The following is a 21,286-nucleotide window of genomic DNA, read 5'->3' as shown; positions in this document are numbered from 1 at the left end:
AGGAAGTTGCTAGACTATTGGCCCTGAGCCCCTTATAAACCTAGCCAAGAGTTTAGCCCACGTATAGACAAATCAGCACCAGATGCCCCTGTCCAGCAGAGACATAGGTGGAATTCCAGGGATGTATTTTCTATTTCCCTATCCAGTTATCCAGGTTGTGCTTAAAAAGATGTTCTACTTGACGTGGAGAGGGAGTCTATTCCACAGATGGAAAAGTCTGACACAAACTGCCCTGTCAACAATTCCTGTTAATATCACAGACCAGGACAAGGCCACGTGTGCTGGTTACTTGAGTGGAGCTTCACTTGCAGATATGCAGCAGTCCCATCAAGGCGGGGTCAGAGATAGCTTTGTATGCCAGACAGAGGTCACCTCTGTGGAGTCTGTGTGAAACAGAGTAGAGGGATAGGGCTTTTAGCCCATCTGTGTATGGCAGATTTTTGAGGCCTTGGATTGTCCTGGTGAGGATCCTCCGTGGCCTCTCCAGCTGCTGTATGTGCTTTGCGAGGTACATGCCGAATAGGGCAATGTACTCTGTAATGGGCCTTATAAGGGAAGAATACAGGGATGTTATGACCTCCTTGTCCCTGGATGAGATACCGTTACTTTTGAAGTGGGCCATGTAGAAAGCTTTCTGTACAATGGAAGCAACATGGTGGTCAAACGTTAAGTTGCTATCAACCTGGGTGCCCAACTCCCTCACAAATGACTGCATTTTTAGGACACTTATTAATATGATGATTTGCAGAGACATCACTCTCCCCAAAGGGGATGATTATGCATTTTTTTGTATTTAGCTTGAAGCCATGTTTCTGGCACCAGTCATTTGTTTGGGTGAGACAGTCTTCAGGATCTCCACGCCACTAGGGGAATGGATGACAACACCCAGCTTGTAGTCATCTGCAAACTTTGTCAGCCATAATCCACTAGTTTTGGCCTGCACCTCAGAAAAGTATATCCCAGATAAAGGCCCCAAGACAGACCCCTAGGGTACGCCACTCGATAAGAGTCTACTGCTTGAGGTGGGTTCTCCTATTTTGACTAGGTGGGTTCCATCAGTAAGCCAGTTAGCTATCCATCTAGTAACATACGGAATGATGCCTTCTGGTAACATACGGAATGATGCCTAGTTGAGAGAGTATCCATTATGCCCGAGTGGGGAATAGTGTTAAAGGCTTTGGCCAGGTCAAGGTAGGCGGTGTGCACTGCCTTTCCCTTGTCCATGGTTTTGGTGACAGTCTCAAAAAAAGTCGACCAAATTTAACAAACATGACCTCCCCATCACGAAGCCAAACTTTGTGGGATCGAGTGTATGGAGGTTGCCAATATCTTTGTTAATGAGATCCACGATAATCCGTTCTATGGCTTTGCAGATCAGGCTAGTTAGGCTGATGGGTCTATAATTTCCTGGGTTGGACACTCCACCCTTTGTGTAAAGGGAGGACAGTGGCTACTCAGCTGGGACAAAGCTGGTACTCGGGCTTTGGTTGAATAGGGCACCTAATGGTGCTGCAAGTTCCTGCCCGAGTTCATGTAGGATGCAGCCTGGGATGTTATCTGGTCCCATGGAGGCTACACTTTTTGCCTTTGAGAGAGCAGTGATGACCTTATCCCTAGATACAAGGGGAAGGGGGCAGATACTGGGAATGTCGTATCCTGATTTATTGATTTTGGGGGGGGGGGCAGAGGAGTGAAATTTTCACCGAATCTTGTCAGCAGCAAGCTTGCAGTTCACTACATCTACGGCATTTGCATATGTGGTGTCCTTGACCACCAGTTCTGAACAAATCTGGATGCTACCTTTGAGATTACGGACATATGTGAAGAAGGCCTTATGACTGTCTCTAGCAGATGTGGCCAATTTGGACTCGAAGTTTGCTTTGGAGGATTTCACTAGTGCTCTTATTTGCTTGTTTAGGCTAAGGAGAGATTACTTCCAGTTGGGCACCTGCTCCTTCTTGATCCTGGACAACATTTTTTTTTCCTTTTTATTTACTGCAGATGTCCACCAGACAGGTTTACTCTTCCTTGTGGAGGATGATTTAGTCCGGTCAGGTATTCCCAATTCCATGCATCTATGCAAGTGTTCATATAGTAATTGGTATAGTTTTGGATACTGGTGCCAGTTCCTAGAGAGGGGGAGGGGGGTGTGAAGCTGTTTATACCATCCCTCAGGAGGCTGTAATCAGCTTTGCAGAAGTTTGACTCTAGCTAGAGGGTGGCCAGGCAAGATAGTTACTTCAACTGTGACCGCATTATGGTCAGATCTTACAAGGGAGGATGATACTGCAGGGATGCTACTGTGGTTACTCATGTTGGTTAATACCAAAGTCCAAGAAATCATCATCTCTTGGGGGTATGAACTAGCTGTTACAAAGCACCTGCACTGACAAAAATCGAGGAATCTCTGGGCATGTGTGTTCTGGCATGAGTAGTTCTTCCAGTTCATGTTTGGGTAGTTAAAGTCGCCCAGGATCAGAGCAAAGGGTTGAATCTTGATAAATTCGAAGAGGTCTAGATGGGCAGTTTGGGCATCTCGAGTCAGATTTGGGGGCCAGTAACTAGCTATGATTTGTATAGGTATCTTGTCAATGGTTAACTGCACCTGGAGTGTCTGCATCGCTGTTTGACCATCAGAAACAGCTTTACAAAAATAATCAACAGCCTGAATTAAACCATGTAAACCCTGTAAAGCTAGACCCAGTAAACTACTCCTATCCAAAGAAATTTGAGGAGGGGTAGACCTACTTCGTTTTCTGTTTATGACAGGAAATATGGGGCCAACCATGTTACTAAAGGCAGCAGCTAATTCCCCAGGGATGGGTACAGCATTCTGACAACAGGGAAACCTTCCCTATTCCCTCTCCCTAGACCAACACGAGTGGTTCTCTCTTGCCCACTGAAAGGACTCTAACATTTGCAAAGGACATGGCTAACCCCAACTTCACTGTGTCTGTAAGAGCTACACCGAAGGACCAGGTGGAAAAGAGGAGTGGTCTGAGGTACAACAAATGGACATACAAGAGTCACCCACTTGCAGCAGAGGCAAGTTACTAGCCTGCTGCGGTGGCAAAGGCTGTTGCTTAACTTTCTTTCTCTGGTTGGAAGAAGGACCAATAGTGGGACAGGTAATCCGTTTCAAGGTCAAGCCAAAAATGCTCTTTCCCAGGAAGTCAAGCAGCAAATCCAGATAAAACTATCAATCCACAAAAAAAAAAAAAAAAAAAAAGAGACAGCAAATACCACTTTTATGGCAGCCCCACAAAGGAAAGAAAAAAAAATCAACGATTTATATACAGAAAATACGTTATCAGTTCATTCACACTACTTGTAAGAAAATGAGTGCTCCCTTTAAAAGGATGTTACAATCCCAGGACAGTCCATTAAAACACTCCTAGCTTAAAAATAACTTCCCTGAAGAGGAAAGAAATCAAATATTAAAATTTTAAGAAAATGACAGTTTTTTCCCTCCAAATTCAGCCCAGCAAAGAAAAGCACAAGTTGACCACTGACCCTCAAGGAGCATACTCCTCAGTGGTGCTAAAGCTCTGAAGGGCTTTGCACCAGAAATTGTCGTTTTGGTCAGCTCAGTTCTGAAGGTTTGGAAACTAGCCGGATGTTACATCCTTGATAGGATATAACTCATACAGCCAAGACTACTGCAGCAATAATAATAAAAAAAAAAAAAAAAATAATCAGCCTTTTTCTTTTATGTCCATATAGTCCCTTTAATGGGTGCATCCAGTAACATTAGTGCTCTCAAAGGTGGCCAGGAGTGCTGGAACATAGTTATGCTTGATTTTGCCAACCTGAAAGCTCCTTCTGCAGTGTTAAAGGCCACTCATATCACAAGGTAGATTACGTTGGAAGATGTTGGAAGACTGACTAATACGCTTCTCAGAAAATCAGGAAGGTCCTATTCAATATATAGTGTTCCACTGAAAATAAAGCATGAGGTAATAATGCACCTTAAGGCACAGTTTGGAGTACACAAAGGTCCACAACCACTGAGTCTAGAGAGAAGAGAGACACTGGAGTGGGGTTTCTCCTCACAGAGGGAGATTTCCATGCAGATGGTACCAGTCTGGCAGTGTCCTAAATATCCTGTTTGTCTTTATTAGATACGGGGTTACAGTATCTGGATTGTCCCAAAGTGTATTCACTACAGTGCGAATTATACATCAGGACACAAAGGATGGTTAGAGACATGAAGAGGCAGTATGAAGACTCTTCTGTGGACAAGAAATCACCTGAAGTGGTCAATTACTCTTCTGCATCAACTGCAAAACTTCACTTGGCTTAACCTTTTTCCATGGGGAATTCTAAGAAATGGAGTCATCTTCACCATTTACTGTAAGGCAATTAATGTGGTGACTCTTTCTGGTCCTCCTCCTAGAAACTCAAGGAGAATCCTTCATATCAGAAGGCCATACAAAACAAAAACGGCCATTTATAAATCAATGGACCAGAAGCCCAGGGTTGATGGGCAGCCTGTGAAGAAGAACGCAATGATCTCCTGAAAAGTGTACATTACAGAACAATGAAGAATATGTGCTGGGACATTCAAACAAGGGAACCTGTGACACTGTCCCAACCAAGGTTAACTGTGTTCGTGTGGCCTATGGTGGCCTTGTCAGAGCTGACTTTTCCAAAGTCGAGTGGGTAAGCACTACATCAGTCCTTGTCTGGCAGAAGGCTGGGAAAAAAACAACTGAGAAGCTACAGCAGTAATCAAAGAAGCCAGTACTGGAACTCAAAAAGGAGACATGGAAGGCACACACGGTCAGATCTGTATTGGAGCAGACAATTTTGGACCTGCTGTTCTACGGAACCAAAAATAGTCAAAGGAACAGGGTTCAAAAGGCAGGAATATCAGTGTCCGCCCACCCAATATGGAGGCATGCAAGCTCAAAAGGATGGTGTTCTGGTACCTAGACTGCAGAACTCATGGAGTCAGGAGGACCAGGAGAAAATAAGTCAGCACCAACATGCAATACACATTTGCATTTCTCAAAGTATCGATATGGGGAGGGATAACAGTGTACCTGTGCAAAAGCTCCACAATGGTTTTAACTAACAATTCCTGTGTAATCAACAGCAGCAGGAACAGAACACCTTTGCATTGCAGAGAAACAGCAGAAAGCTTCTTGAGCCAGCATGCAAATATCCAAGAAAGATGAACCTGATGTCACTCCCATCACTGCAACTTGAATACCTATACCTGAAAAAGTCATGACTGACCCCAATTAACTCATTACATCTGAGTGACGCCGCCTCCAGGTGCATCTGCAGTTACTTCCTAAGTGTCAAATATTGCTTGTTCACATTTGCATCAATAATTCTAAAACCATGCTATGTACATGTTTTTAAAATATTTCATCTTAAAGCTTACATCATGGCAAACCCAACTGCATTAATATTTGACTTCTATCTAGTGCAAGTAGAGAGATATTAAGTGTTGCTTTTATAGGTTCATAGGTAGTTATTAGGCTGCCAGAGGGCATTTATAAGCCTAGCCAGAGTGTGTTGGCTTTCGCCACCCCATTGATTAATTAACTGATCCTCTGTCATGCAGAGACAATGAAGTGATCCCAGGGGTGTATTTTATGTTACCCATCCACTCGTCAAGGTTTCTCTTGAACAGTGTTAGTGAGGGGCTCTGCCTGATGTAATTTGGAATTTTGTTCCAAAGCATGGGGAGTCTCTGTGACAGGAATCTATCCCTCCAGCATGTTCTATTTATTGTTGTGGCGAGGTTTAGCTCACTAGAGCGTGTGGCTCACAGTGACAGATTTCTTTAGGTGGAGCATGACCATCAATTCTGAGTTGGACATGGGCTGGTAAGTCAGGCAGAGATCACCTCTGAGTAAGCGATATGCCACTGAGTACACACAGTTTTTTCAGTCGGGCTGCATAGGACATATGTTTGAGGCCAGTAATCCTCTTGGTGAGGTACTTCTGTGGTCTTTCCAGCTGTTGGAAGTGTCTTGTGAGGCACATCCCAAATGGGGCATTGTACTCTATGAAGGGTCTAATGAGTAACAAGTAGAGGGGCACTATAACCTCTATTTTTAGATGCGAACCCTTTAGTAATTAGAAGGGCCACATAGAAGGATTTCCTAACTACTTTGGCAATATGATTGTCAAAGGAGAGATAACTATCTACCTGGGTCCCCAGATCTCTTATTACTTCTTCTGTATTAAGTGGGCTGCCACCTATGTGATAATTCGTGGGCGTTTTTTTCTCAAATGGGATGGACTATGCACTTTTTGGCATTTAGCTTGAGGCCATGAGTTTGACACCAGGTGTCCATCTCAGTAAGGCCTTTTGGAGGATGTCAGTGTCAGCCAGAGAGTCAATTACGGCTCCCAGTTTGCAGTTATCGGTGAACTTTGTTAGTCATAGTCCTCCTGCGTTTGCCTGTACTTGAGAAAAGTATATGCCGAACAGTAGGGGTCCCAGGACTGAGCCTTGCAGGACACCACTTGTGACTGGTTTAGAGTCGGACCTGGAGCCCGCTATTCTTACCGTGCGAGTCCTTTCTGTAAGCCAGTTGGCAACCCATCTCGTGACGTAGGGGTTTATGTTCAGGCTGGTGAGTTTTTCTGTAATACCAGAGTGGAGAATTGTGTCGAAAGGTTTGGCAAGGTCAAGGTAGGCTGTGTGAACCACCTTTCCCTCGTCTATGGCCTTGGTGACTGCCTCCAAAATGTCAACCAGTTTTAGTAAGCATGATCTGCCATTAACAAACCCGAAGTGGGTTGGGTCAAGTGTTTGGAGGTTCCCAATGTCTTTGTTAACGAGTTCCATGATGATGTGCTCCATAACCTTGCAGACTAGGCTAGTCAGGCTTATAGGGCGATAGTTACCAGGGTTAGTTGTGGCCCCTCCTTTGTGGAGAGGAATAACCGTTGCTGTGCACCATTCTATGGGCACATAGCCTGTGGAGAGGCTGATGTTGGAGAGGCTGAAGTTGAACAGTATGTTTAGGTGAGGGGTTAAGTTCGTTCTGTAGTTCGTGCAAGACACAGCCCAGGACACCATCTGTTCCCATTGACACAGTGTTTTTGGCTTTTGAAAGGGCTGTTTTCACCTGTGAGTTTTGGGACACTTCTCCGGTATTGTTGTGGGCCCTTTTGGAGGTGAGAGGGGGGTGACGTTTGCACTGAATCTGTCTGCCAGGATGTTGGCAATATCAGTAGGTTCAGTATATTTTTTGTGCTATTTTGCACTAGTTTAGTGCATATCTGCAAGTTGCCACTTAGATTAACATAGCTAAAGAAGGCTTTGTGGTGAATCCGTGGCTATTTTTCTTTTGAAGTTAGCCTTGGATAATTTCATGAGGGACCTTAGTTTCTTACTGATACTGATCAGGGATGTCTTTCCTTCTTGGGATTTGCTTTTTTTCTGAACTAGTTTCCTCCTCCTATTGTAAAGCCTGTTTATTGCAGGGGTCCACCAAATTGGTTTCCTTCTCTTTAGGAGGAGTGCGTCTTGGTTTTGCTAGGGCATGATATCAATTAGGATATCAATTTATACAGATATAACTTTTACTTCTCTAAATATCTCAACAATCAAGTAACACAAACATAATTCCTTAATCTCATATGAAAGCTCTCAGCTAGATAAATAAAATGTTGCTGACAGCATGTGTGTAACTTGAGTGGCTGCTAAGGTAATGCAAGTAGTTTGCAAAATATTAGTTAATGTTTACTATGACTTATAATATTCGGTTTAAGACCTAGCACCTAAATACTACTACCACTATAAAAACAGTTTGTGCTGAATAGTTTGCCATTTACATTTCTTTCATAACCCATATGGTTCCAGAGTTATGAACATTTGTTTGAAATGTGAGGAGAATTTGTTTCTGTCAAAAGGTTTAGGCTCCACCCAATGGAAGTTACAGTGCAAACTTTGAGTTCTATTGGAGTGAAGGAGTTAAGTCGGTAAATTTTGTCTCAATGGTCCCCCTGTTAACAAACATGCTAATTTAACAAAGACATTTTTCTCAGACATCAGGACAGAACTAGAGGAGCAAGACTTCAGTAGAAAACAAGGAGATGACAGGCTCTGCCTGCCTGAAGGCACCAAATAGCAAAAACATGCAGCTGTTGAAACTTTTACTTGATCTGACATTTCAAACAAAAAGCTGCAGCTGTTCCCTTTGTAAGATGCTTCACTAAAGTGGCACAAACATTACTGGACACGCTGTCGACCCAAGTAATTTTTCTTGACAAAGAAAGAATTACTTGCTTTGTGCAGTCAAACTTGCCAGAAGGACAAGCTAGCAAAAAGAAAAAAAAAAATGGTCAAAAGACCCGAAAACCCAATCCAACAGGAAAAAAATTATTTGCACATATGACAAAAGTATCTACGCCATAACAGAAGATGTACAACAGCAAAAATTCTGAAATTCTACAACAGGTACAAAACAGAATTATGAATAAGGTGTATAATCACAAGATTTTGAAGAAACAATCCAGGGCCTTTTCCTATCCAATGAAATGCATGCACTGATCATAAGAAACGGAAATGGGGGACACAGTGACACACAGCATCATGGTAGGAGGATAGGCAAGAACAGCCCATGAAAGTTTTCCCTGCCCAACACACAATGCATGACGTGCCTGATTATTAGATATTAACAACTATCCCTTTAGTAGATTATTATTAATTAGTAGATTATGCTGGAATAAGAAATCCATGGGTTGTGCATTAGCAGCAGCTGCTGTAGTAATATGTAGGTGTGTCACATATAAAGTTTGAACTCCATAAAACCTCAGGTTGTCCAGCCACAATCTTCTTTCTGTAGTGTGAAAATGTCACAAGTACTTACCCAACTAGACCTCACTTTTGCAAATGAAACTGTATTAGACTAACCACTGCCTAACTTGACCAGGATCTCTTGACTGGAGACAGGGAAACAACTAGATAGCAAGAGCTCCAACTTTATGCAGCCCAAATGCAAAATTTTACATCTGTGTCTGATGTGGTTCAACACTAACAAGATATTATCTGCTTAAAAAGCTCTCTCAGGAGTTGAGGTTTTGCGCTTTTAAACCATGATTTTTTTCTTCTGAATTTCAGTATGATGTCTCTCTTTACACTTTAGATTTGTGCAATTTGCTGCATTTCACCATCATGGAGCTTTCATACCTCAGTCTCTCCTATAAAAGCATTTGTAACTCACTGCGTTCTATATGGACATTAAATCATAGTAAATAAACAAAGTGTTCCAATAAAAAGACAAAGTTAGCTGTAGGGCTTAAATCAGTAAATCTGCTGGTGAATAAAATTATAATAAGAAATGTAGCTACACATGGGAAGATGGTCAACAAAACAAGCACGATAACCTGTCATGGACGTCTCAGAGGTTGTAGTTTAAAACTTGTGTAAAATGGAAGGCATTTGGAAAGGAGTGTAAAAAACAGATTAGCAATTAAAAAAGATGTAGTTCTGGAGAAGGTTAATAGAAGAGCAAGATTTAGAGTGTCATCATCCCCTGATAAACAACCAAAACAAAAAACTGCAATAGCTGGCCAAATACAGAATGGGTCAATGCTTCACATGCTGAGGATTAAGTGTCAGAAGACTTCATTTGCACTTGTTTATACAGTTCTGCATATGCTAGACAAGAGATAGGAAAGCAGTAAACTTGCACAGCAAGAACTGCAAGAGGAAAAGAAAGTAGAGAGATACATTGGAACTGAGAAACATTTCCATTTACTCAGAAGACAGAAGGAAAAGGTGGCATACTATATGTTTTTATTGAAAAAAAAAAAAAAAAAACACGAAGTGCTACAGATGACAGAAAATAGCATGGAGAATAAATACAAAAAAAAAAAAAAAGTTTAAGGAGATGGGGGAAATACCACATTAAAGAAACAGTGACAAGGCAATCTAATATAAAACACAGGAACTAACTGAATTTATAGAGAGCTCAATAAGATATGGGACAATTTAAATTAAAAGTTATTTGGGTAAGGGCAGATACCTGAAAAGCAAACTACAGCAATCAGATTGCTTAGAAAAGCCATACTGCTTTCTTCTGTATGCAAAACTGCACTCTATTTATAAACGGATACACAGACAGGTATATGGACAGACACATGGATACATACATGCAGTTGTATATTAAAAGATAGTGACATGAACTGGACAAATGGCTAGCAATTATCTAATGTTGAACTGTGCAGATTCAGCGTTTCGCTTACTGGCAGTCAACAAAATACTTAAGATGGTGAGAAATTCTTTTCAGGTTCAATCTGTTCATTTTCAACAGTATTATTTCCCGCCAAGCTTAGACATAAGAGTTAACTCTCACCTCCGTAGTTGCTGCAGTCTAACTGCAGAGTAATCTGATCTTGGTTGCGTGGTGGCAGACCCTTACAATTCAAAAGAACTTCAACACACTGCTGATGTGACTCGCTGCATGCTATATGCAATGGAGTATTCCCAGACCTCTCCTGAATGCAGAGTTTAGCACCAGCCAAAATCAGCTTTTCACAAATGAGATGTAATCCCATAATTACAGCAATGTGCAATGCAGTCTAGAGAAAAGAAAAAGGTTACTGAAATTGGAATACAAATAAATTAAAGTCAGAATCATAGTTCTACCATTCCTTCCCCAAAACACACGCACACTTCTAAACAAGGAAACTCCAAAAATAAGCAACAAACAAAAAAGTACTCACCATAACAGATCCAGGTTGCCCTTTCTGTTACCTAGTTCAACATGTGCATAGTTGGATCTAACCTTAACACCTTATGCCAAAGATTTGGACCAGAGAGCTCAGACTCCTCCCTTACCACAATCTCCATGTCCCGTCTGAACTACTTCAGATTGAGTTTGCTGACTTACCATCATGTGTCATTACACACATATACCCACTTGCCTAAAAGGATAAAGAAGGTAAGCACTAAAAATGTAAGGGATCAAACAGGGTCCAGATGGATCTGGTACGGTCCCTAAAGTAGAATGACAACCTTGGTGGGGGGGGGGGGGCAGGAGGGGAGTTAAACCAGATGAATAGAAGGCACCATAGATCTAGCTTTATGGTGAGTATACAACTTTCATTTCCAATGTTGTCTTTTCATCTGATTCAACATGTGGGACAGATTCCCAAGCTACTTGGTGGGTACCTGGGTGGTCTCAAGGAAGGATATGCCTGCGAATGGCAGAAACAAAAAGTGTCAATCCTGGAATGTATATCTGATTTACTGTGAGATACATAAGTGTGAGTTGAAGAAGTTTCTGCTGCAAAAATGTCACCAATAGCAGCTAGTCTGGCAAAAGCTGCAGAGGATGCCATAGTCCTTGTAGAATGTGCTTTAGGCTTTGATTATATAAGCATACCTAGTAAAACATGAACAAAGGAAATGCAATTAGCTAGCCATCTCGCAGAGATTAGAAACAGACGGACCCAACTTTTTCTTGGAGACAGATATGAATAGCTGGTCTGAATAGCTGGTCTGATTTTCCGTAAGTCTTCGTACAACGGAGATAAAACCGGAGTTGGCTGTGCACATCTAACATATGTAATGTGTGTTCGTTCCCCTTTATTTGCAAAATTCGGGAAGAAAACTGGTAACTCAATTTGCCTATTTAAAGTCAATTCAGAAGCCACTTGTGGAAGATAGGAAAAGTTTGACCTCAATGACACTCTGCCTTCATGATAAATCAGGAAGAGAGCCTTGCATGAAAGTGCCTGAAGCTCCGATACTCATTTGGCAGAGATGATGGCAACCAAAATTATAAGCTTCCAGGACAGAAATTTCATATTCATGGATGCTGCAGGTTCAAAGGGTTTCTGAGTTACGGATTGTGGCAAAACAGTGATGTCACAGGGAGGGACTGGATCACACAACAAAAAGGTACCTTTTAAAAAAGCCTTACAGACTTTGAGAGAAGCAACAGAAGTGTTGTTGACACCAATGTGAAAGTTTGAGATAGCTGCCAACTGTACTTATTGTTGAAAAACTAGACCCAGATATGAAGAGTTCCGAAAGGAATTAGAGGATCTTTGGAAGAGGTACAGAAAAAAAGGGGTCTAAACCATTATTAGATGCCCAGAAAGAAAAAAAAAATTCCCCATTTGCTCTTGTAAGTCTTTTCAGTAGAATTCCTCAGGAGGATGAAATGATTCCTACAACTGGGGAAGAAAGCTTGGCATCTCTGGCAATTGTTAGAACTGGAGAAACCATGCAGTCAATTTTGGGGTCTGCAGGCCTGGTAGAGGCATCCTAGAAGGGTGTGTGAGGAGATCTGGGAAGTGACCCAGCAGTGATGGTGGGTGACAAGTTAGGCCAAAGAAAGGGGAACCACATCTGTTGATGCCAGAAGGGGACAATTTGGATTACCTTGGTCTTGTGCTCCTTTGCTTTCAGGGTAAGCTTTGAAATAAGGGGAATGGGGGAAAGTGTAAATGAGACCTGGGGGCCAAGGATGGACTATCGCTTGGTGACTGACCCTGTGGAGGGATGACGGCAAAGTAATTTCTGCATTTGTTGTGTAGGTCAGAAGCAAAGAGGTTGCAGCAAGGCTGGCTCCAGTGGCTTTAGATTTGCGTTGCTACTGATAGATTGAGAAACTACGTGAGGCAGTAATATCGTTCTGGTCAACTTGTCCTCTAGGATGCTGGAAGCCCCAGGTATATTCAAAAGACTTCGAAAGAAAAACAGACAAGGATTCGAAAGATGACAGATTCTTAACCACAAAGCCTTCTTAAGCTAAGTGGCAACTCGCAAACATGCTCTGAGCTAGTGCAAAATAGTAGAAAATATACTGAACCCACTGATATTGCCAACATCCTGGCAGATAGATTCAGTGCAAACTTCACCCCCAAAAGGGTCCACAACAATACCGGAAAAGTGTAGAGTCCCGGAAATCACAGGCGCACAGGTGAAAACAACCCTTTCAAAAGCACAGCATCAATGGGGCCAGATGGTGTCCCAGGCTGCTTCTTGCACGAACTACAGAACTAACTAACCCCGCACCTAAACACACTGTTCAGCTTTAGCCTCTCCACAGGCTACGTGCCCATAGAATGGCGAAGAGCAACGGTTATTCCGTTCCACAAAGGAGGGGCCACAACTGACTCTGGTAACTATCTCCCCATAAGCCTGACTAGCCTGGCCTGCAAGGCTATGGAGCGCATCATCATGGAACTCATTAACAAAGACATTGGGAACCTCCAAACACTTGACCCGACCCAGTTTGGCTTTAAGGGCAGATCATGCCTACTAAACCTGGTTGACTTCTTCGAGACAGTCACCAACGCCATAGATGAGGGGAAGGTAGTTCACAGCCTACCTTGACCTTGCCAAGGCTTTTGACAGCATTCTCCACTCGGGAATTATAGAAAAACTCACCAGCCTGAACATAAACCCCTACGTCACGAGATGGGTTGCCAACTGGCTTACAGACAGAACTCACAAGGTAAGAATAGCGGGCTCCAGGTCAGACTCTAAACCAGTCACAAGTGGTGTCACACAAGGCTAGGTCCTGGGACCCCTACTGTTGGGCATATACTTCTCAGAAGCAAACACAGGAGGACTATGGCTAACCAAGTTCGCTGATTATTGCAAACTGGGAGCCATAACAGACTCTCTGGCTGACAGACATTCTCCAAAAGGGCCTTACTGAGACAGACACCTGGTGTCAAAGTCATGGTCTCAAGCTAAATGCCAAAAAATGCAGAGTCATCCCATTTGGGGAAAAACAAAACACCCATGAATTGCCACACAGGTGGCAGCCCCCTTAATACAGAAGAGGTAATAACAGATCTGGGGACCCAGGTAGACAGTAATCTCTCCTTTGACAATCATACTGCCAAAGTAGTTAGGAAATCCTTCTATGTAGCCCATCTAATTACTAAAGGATTCACATCTAGAAATAAAGAGGATATAGTGCCCCTCTACTAGTCACTCATCAGACCCATCATTGAGTACAATGCCCCATTTGGGATGTACCTCACAAGACACTTCCAACAGCTGGAAAGACCACAAAAGTACCTCACCAAGAGGATTACTGGTCTCAAACATATGTCCTATGCAGCCCGACTGGAAAAACTCCAGCTGTACTCAGTCGCATATCGCTTACTCAGAGGTGATCTCTGCCTGACTTACAAAGCCATGTCTAACTCAGAATTGATGGACATGCTCACCTAAAGAAATCCGAGCCACTCGCTCTAGTGAGCTAAACCTCGCTACAACAATAAATAGAACATGCTGGAGGGATAAATTCCTGTCACAGATACTCCCCATGCTTTGGAACAAAATTCCTAACTACATTAGGCAGAGCCCCTCACTACCACTCTTCAAGAGAAATCTTGATGAGTGGATGGGTAACAAAAAAAAAAAAAAAAAAATGATATGGTTCTTAGAGATCTGCATAAGATGAATTTTGTGATGTAGGTCACGAATCGTCTGCAAATCACTGTACCGCTACTCTCTACTATAGAATTCTCATGTCATATCTGGCCAATGGGATCATCACTATGGAAGAGGCCATTAACCCTAGAAGTTTTACCATCAGTCAAGCCTGAGTGTGTGGAGGATTTATTACCTGAAGAGCAACAAATATGATGGATTTGATCCATGTTGAGGGTAGTTTTACTGTCTGAAGAACAGTGTCCATCTGACAGTCTATGAATTCTTTGGACGGAGTTCTAGCAGGAATGATTGGCGTTTTAGAAGTAGATTACTGGAAGTAGCAGCTAAAAGCCAATAATCTTGACATGGGAAAACTAGGATCCCTTTAAGCCTGACAAAGGTGGTTTCTGCTGCCTTTACTTTGGTGATCACCCAGAGGGCTACGGTAAGACCAAAAGGAAGCGCTCGGAATTGGAAGGGATTGCTCCATTTCCATCTGGGAGACAATGTCCTTAAACTGCCTCTGGAATCTTATGTGATAGAAGGCATCTTGGAGACCTATTGAGCACATTCAATCGTCCTGAGAAGGGGCAGAATGGACCAAACTGTGACCATCCGGAATTTTGTCCATTTTACAAAGAGATTTAATTTGCACAGATCCAAACCTGGTCTCAGGTCCTCCGTCTTTTTTGGGACTAAAAGTACCTCGAATAGACTCCAGATTCCAACTGGTCTTGGGAGACCGGACGGATGACTCCCTTGACCAGCAGCATTCCACCCAATCTTTCATCTTATTCTTTGAGTTTCTGAAAAGGGAATTTTATAACCTCTGGAAATAATTCTTCGCACCCATGAATCTTGAGTTATATATTTCCAGGCTAGATGGTGCAAGGAGAAGAGTCCCACAGAAGCATCCAGAGTGTGGCAGCCAGGCAAGCGTTCAGGGATTCTGGAAAGGTTTCTCTATGAATGGACCATAGAAACTTGATCCTGCAGGCCGCCTCCGTCTTTGGAGTAACATCCTGTGGAACTACCTCCACCGCTGCCTCTGGGAAGCCTGTCTTCAGAAGTATCTTGGTAAAAGCCTGGAGAGTTCTTTCTAATTCCTGAAGATCTCGGAGGGGTTGAAAAATGGCAGACAAGGTCTTACTTTCCTGTTCACTCCTGGTAAACTGCGTCCTTTACCTTTTTCCAAAGAAAGTGGAACAGTCACATGGGGTATTGAAGGATGCACTGAAGCTTTCTGCAAAGTCGCACAGTCACATATAGGGCATGACAACACATCTTAATGCCAGTACCAGTTGAACAGGCCACACCATCTGCTACAATAGAAAGCAGTCTTATGGATGCATTCGTAGTAGATTGTAGAGTTGATAACTGGGATTCCACAGTTTTTTGGACATCTGCTGGTAAGTTACCCGCCACAGAATTTGAAAAGTTAATTTATTAAATCCCTCTGGAAAAGTGTTAAGTGAGCCACATATTCGGCGTGAAAATAAAGAAAACCGCTGAAGCATGTATCAGTTTCTCCAATCCATCCAAAGCCCTAGACTACCTGTTAGGGGGATGAAAACAGGAACTCTCATCAGACAGTTCATTTTTAGTGACTGCTGCTACTACCATGGCATCTACAGGGGGACCCTCGGTCCAGGACTTCCTGTCCCTTGGAGCAGCTACAATCCTATCTGGCTTTTTAGGGATGGTTTCTGCCACATCAGGCTACCTCCAAGCTTTTTCAGTAATGAGCTCGAGTAACAGGTCAGGAGGAGGGACCATTCAGTATGTTTAATGGCTGGACCCAAAGGATTCAAAAAGCAAAAACACTCATCAGAAGGTGCTTCAGTGGACCATTCCCCATGCTGTTTCATCAATTCTAGAATGTCTCTGAAGGAGAGGTCTTCGTTGGGGGGGCTGGATCATGGAGAATTTTCTCCTTCAAGTTAGTGTCTTCGGTGATGGACTCGGGACAGGAGTCAATATGCTTCCTCTTACAAGCCCTTTTCTGGGAAATGTGCTTTGGGACACGTAAAGGAGACACACTGGAAAAAGATAAGGGACTCTATGGTCAAGTAGTCTCTAAATCTAGTGGAACAGTCTGTCCCCATTTACCAGGACAGGAGGAGGGTACAATCTTCAAAGAAAAATCTGGATGGATCCAAGATCTGGGAGCATACCAGATATCTTTGTCTAGCCAAGGCCCTCTCCACAGCCACGAAAGCCAGTTCAGTCATTGGAGCTGAAGAAAAGTCAACCAAAATGGAAAGCCCTCTCGAATCCAACAGTTGTAGGCCTCAAGGAGGACGTCTGATCAGAGCTGTCAAGTGCAAAGGCCACAGCAGTTGCACGGGCTCCAAAGGCTTAAGCTGTCAACTCCACTGGTCCAGCTCTGCAACATGAATGCATCTGAATTGAGTGAGTGAGGGAAGATGTTGAAGCTAAAGTTTGAGGGCTGTCGACTCAGACATGGCTACCATGTGAAGGCTAGATCCAATATACAGTACCTTTGGAAAAGGTGACTGGGTAGAAAGCTGAGAAGACTGAACAGTCAGGGAAGAGGGCCTGATCCCGGATCCTTCCTCAAGGATGGAGTCAGTCTGAAACGGAGTCCTCAAAAAATCTCATCATCCAGTTAACTTCATGAGACTTCTAGCACAGCAGTCAGATCTAGAAGCAGCAGTCAGATCTAGAAGCAGCAGCTATTAAAGTAGGCTCTGAAGGTCCCTTCTGCAACACTGGCCAATGGAGCATATGACTTAACTGGAGCCAGCGTAAAAGCAGACTTCAGAGATGGATTCTGGATCAGACTGTCTAGGCACCTTTCGTGTCAGACCACCAATAACAGAGGTCAGGAGATCTCTTCCTGGATCTCTCTTGATGATCATCAGGCAGCTTTGATTTTTCTTTAGTTTCCTCGCTCTCTTTAGATCTATCCTTATCTTTCTTCTTGTCTGAGGGAGAGGAAGAAATGGATGCCTTAGGGTCTGAGGACATTGTCGACCCTATCTGGGGGAGGAGGAGGCCTTTTAGTACAAATTTTTCTTTACACCCTTAAAAGGGTTCTGAAGCAGAAGACAGCACAAAAAGAACAAAAAGCCTGAGGATGCGAAGGCCCCAAGTATGTACACAAACTGTGGGTCAGGGGGTGGGTGGGCATTTTGTGCCCATAGAAAGAGCACTTTTGAAGCCCGAGAACATAAACTAGCTATCCAACTACAAAAAACTGCTAGTATTATATATGAAAAAAAAAAAATAATCTAAATGTTAAGCAATTCTATAAACACTAACCTATGCAAACATATGTAGAAGAAAAAGGAAAAAAAAAAAAAAAAAAAAAAAAAAAAAACAGCAAAATAATGCAAGAAACTGAGGTAGTTCAGGCAGGACAGGGAAATTATGGGTAGGGGAGGAGTCAGAGCTCTCGTATCGAAAGCTTTGGCACAAGGCACTTATGTCAGATCCAGACAGAGCCAACTACCCATATGTTGAATCAAAGGGTATGCCCTCATTCATTTCCCAGCTCTTGCATCCACCATTTCAGTTCCCTTCTTACACAAGGCAGAGATGGCATGGTGGACTCCATGGACCGAGACTGCTGGTCACAAGTATTTTTTTTTAGAAAACAGTGCCGTTTCCTCATGTGCACTTCTGCCAAGGGTACCATTAGAACAGAGTAGCCTGGCATGCTCAGGAACTATATGGATATTATGACTAGCTTTTCTGACGTGTCAAGAAGGCAGTCAGGGAGTCTTGATTCTCCTGGGGTAAGTAAGCTTGGTTTGTAATGGCTCTGATTATGTGAGGTATTGCCAGCTGTGCCAGGGATAGTAGGCAGTGCATGTGTAACATATGCAGGCATAGCTGAGTTTTGTAAACAATTATACGTCATTTGATTATCAAACTGATTTGTACAGATGCTTGTGCTGAAATGAATTTGTAAAGTGGCTTGTGCTAAAAACTTATCTACAGCTGATCCTGTTGGACAGAAAAGAAATATACATGTATGTCAGGCTGTACTGTTATAACCAATATTTTTTAACGGAGGATAACTGGAAAGGAAGGGTCAAGCTCAGCCCAGCTAACTTTTAAGAAAAACAGACTGAAATCAAAAGACTTGGTTTATGCCATAAAGATTTTATCTCACAGATCCAAATGAAATCAGAGATGCAATGTCTGTGAAAAGCCTGGGCTGGGTGGTGAACTGTTACCCTGGGGTGCCAGAGAATAGCCTGCAGTTTCCTGATGCTGTAATAAACCTTAGCTAAAGTTCTGTGCATGTACGGACACACATCAGTACCAGATCCTGTCGCAGTTTCTAGTGAGGGGGTAGTGTGGGAACCAGAGTCAGGTGACCAGATGTGATCATTTTGTAGCCAGTACTGAAATTGTATTTGAATACCTGTAAGAGACGGGAGGTGTGCACTCTGTTTTTTATGACCTGACAAGAGACACTAATCCACTTCATCTTGCCTTGCTTTAGTACGTAACTAAGGAACAAGGGAACAGTCAGTTAGGAAAATGTAGCGAGATTTGCTAAATGTCGTTTTTTCTTTAGCTGTCCGAGTCCTTTTGTCTGTGTTGTTTTTTTATATATTTCTTGTGATTGAAACTCAGTGTTCATAGCAAACAGATGTTCAGTATTTTCAAGTTTATGAGTTTCATAGCAAATAGATGTTCAGTAGTTTCAAGTTTATTATTAAATACATCTAAACCTTTCATTGTGGCTGGTCTTTTTAGAAATATTTAACCTTTGAAAGTACTTGCATTTATTTACTGGCACTGAGGCTCCGTGTTCCTAAAAGTCTTGCTGCTTGGTTAACACTACCATTTGTATAAATATTAATTTCACTAAGTGCAATTGGGTACCCTTATAACAGCCTTAAAGTAGCTGGTTTTGGGTGTTCTGGTGGCAGTGAATCTACCTTATAGTCTGGGTGTAGGCTATGCCTGCCTTTCCCAGATGTGTGTGAGAGATACTTTGAAAAGGGACACAGAGCACTGATTTCACAGAGAGAGGGTGGTGAAGGGCTTGGCCTGGAACAGCTAGTGAAGGACTTGGCTCTGTAGTGATCAGTGGGTAGTCTTATCTGGGGCCTGGAAAGAAAGACTAGCCCCAGGACTGGAGTGTGCATTCGCTGCATGCTCTTAAGGGAAACTGTACTTTGTGCAGAGAGCTGCATCTGGAAATACTGTGCGTCTATTTTTTCTCAGTAAATGTTCCCCACTGGTGTCAGTGGTGAGGACTGAGGCTCCTTGATCACTGTCCCAGAAGAGGGACATCACAACGGTATTCAGTAGGGCCAAACAGACATTTATGGCTGTGCACAAGTTGGATGTCTGCATCCTGTGGGACAAACCCAGTTTAAGAATAAAGGATATAGTCCAGTATCCACTGCATCACCAGCGATCGGCACCTACACCAAGTAATCAAAGTATGGATAAATATAGATACCCTTGGGCCATGCGGTTTGCTATCACTAATGTTAGACATTTTGCATAAACTCTAGGTGCATCAGCTAAACCAAGACATCTCACCTTCTGGTTTGTTGAGGACTTAAAACTGTATAGCTCATCAGTTTGAAAGTACAACTCTAAGTGGTCAAAACGTTTTCAGATGATACAACGATGTCATTTGGTCTTGATAAATTTGCAAATGCAACCTCTAAACCAGGAAAACATCTATTTGGGACAAGAATGTGGTATAAAAGAACCTGAGCAAGATGGAGTGTATAAATATTAGGGAGCTTTAGTAAGGAATACTTCAGAATACTTAAATTAATCCTGAAAACAGCGTTGACATCTAGGAACAAAATCCAAGCTATAACCCAATTTGCTCTTCTTGTTCTAACTTACAGTTCTGGAGTGATTGACTGGCCCCAAAACATTTTGGATAGATTACATAGGATGCTTCATGCTCAGCAAATGATTTATAAAAATCAGTGCATACCAAGATTATGTATGTTCCAAAAGAGGGATGGGCCTCCTTGAAATTTATTACATGTACAGATCTGCAAATGTAGGACTCTACACATCTGCTGACCTCACAAGACCCAAATGTTGTGAAAGTTTTGAAACGCGAGGAGAATAAATCTAAAAGGACTTCTCCGCTTAATCTAGCAGAAGCATATCGGCATCAAGCAGGAATGGAAATCCAACCAGAAGTAGATAAAAATCCGACAGCAACTGAATGTGCCAAAAAAGCAAAAGAAAGAATATAAGTGAAGGACCAGAAGAGAAGGCAAGAAATGTGGAAAATGCATAAATGTAGTTGCAAGTATGAAAACGTCGGGAAAAAACAACTCCGGTTGATCAGGAACGAATACAGGAATGGTTAGAGAGAGGTGAATTCAAACCAAGAAAGGAAAGGTTAATATTGGCGAGCCATGAAAGTGAGCTGTGTACATGTTGATTTACATAGTCCACTGAACATGGGGGGGGGGACAAATGTAAGTTTTCTACAACTGAATTGGAAAGAGTTGCACACCTCGTTACTGGTTGTGACATACTAAAGGCTGAAAGACTGTATACAGAAAGGCTTAATAATGTGGAGAGACTGTTGCATTCGGGATTGTGCAAATATTATGGTAATGAAGTGGCTGAAAAACACGGGAAATATCAGCCACAAAGCATCATAGAAGATGATGAAGTTTACATCACATGGGATCCTTTATTACCAACAGTTCAAAAGGCAGACTAAAGAAAACTGGACAGTCGTCCATGAAAAAAGACAAAAGTAGCACTGATCATCAAAATCCCCACACCCAGTGACTGCAGTGTCTTGCGTACAGACAGGCACAAAGTCATAAAATCTCAGACAGCAATGTAGAAGAAAGATACCCAGACAGTTCCAATAGTAGTAGGAGCAACGGGTCTTATAAAAAAGAATCAATTGTATTTAGATATGTTACCAAT

General features: G+C 42.6%; 1 protein-coding gene across 1 annotated transcript in view; it reads right to left on the bottom strand.

Moving 5' to 3' along the window:
- The window catches only part of LOC122794439 (NF-kappa-B inhibitor beta-like), a 172,230-nt gene that overhangs the window by 127,081 nt on the left and 23,863 nt on the right, over nucleotides 1–21,286 (bottom strand). The window contains exon 3 of the mRNA XM_044062817.1: nucleotides 10,329–10,554. Within this exon, the coding sequence (XP_043918752.1) occupies nucleotides 10,329–10,554 (226 nt within the window). The remainder of the gene's footprint in view (nucleotides 1–10,328; nucleotides 10,555–21,286) is intronic.

The sequence above is a fragment of the Protopterus annectens genome, chromosome 1.part0 (genome assembly GCF_019279795.1).
Source record: "Protopterus annectens isolate FY-2018-M chromosome 1.part0, PAN1.0, whole genome shotgun sequence".
NCBI classification, from domain to species: Eukaryota; Metazoa; Chordata; order Ceratodontiformes; family Protopteridae; genus Protopterus; species Protopterus annectens.
Note: the sequence above shows the minus strand (reverse complement) of the source record. Positions and strands in the feature narration are given on the sequence as shown.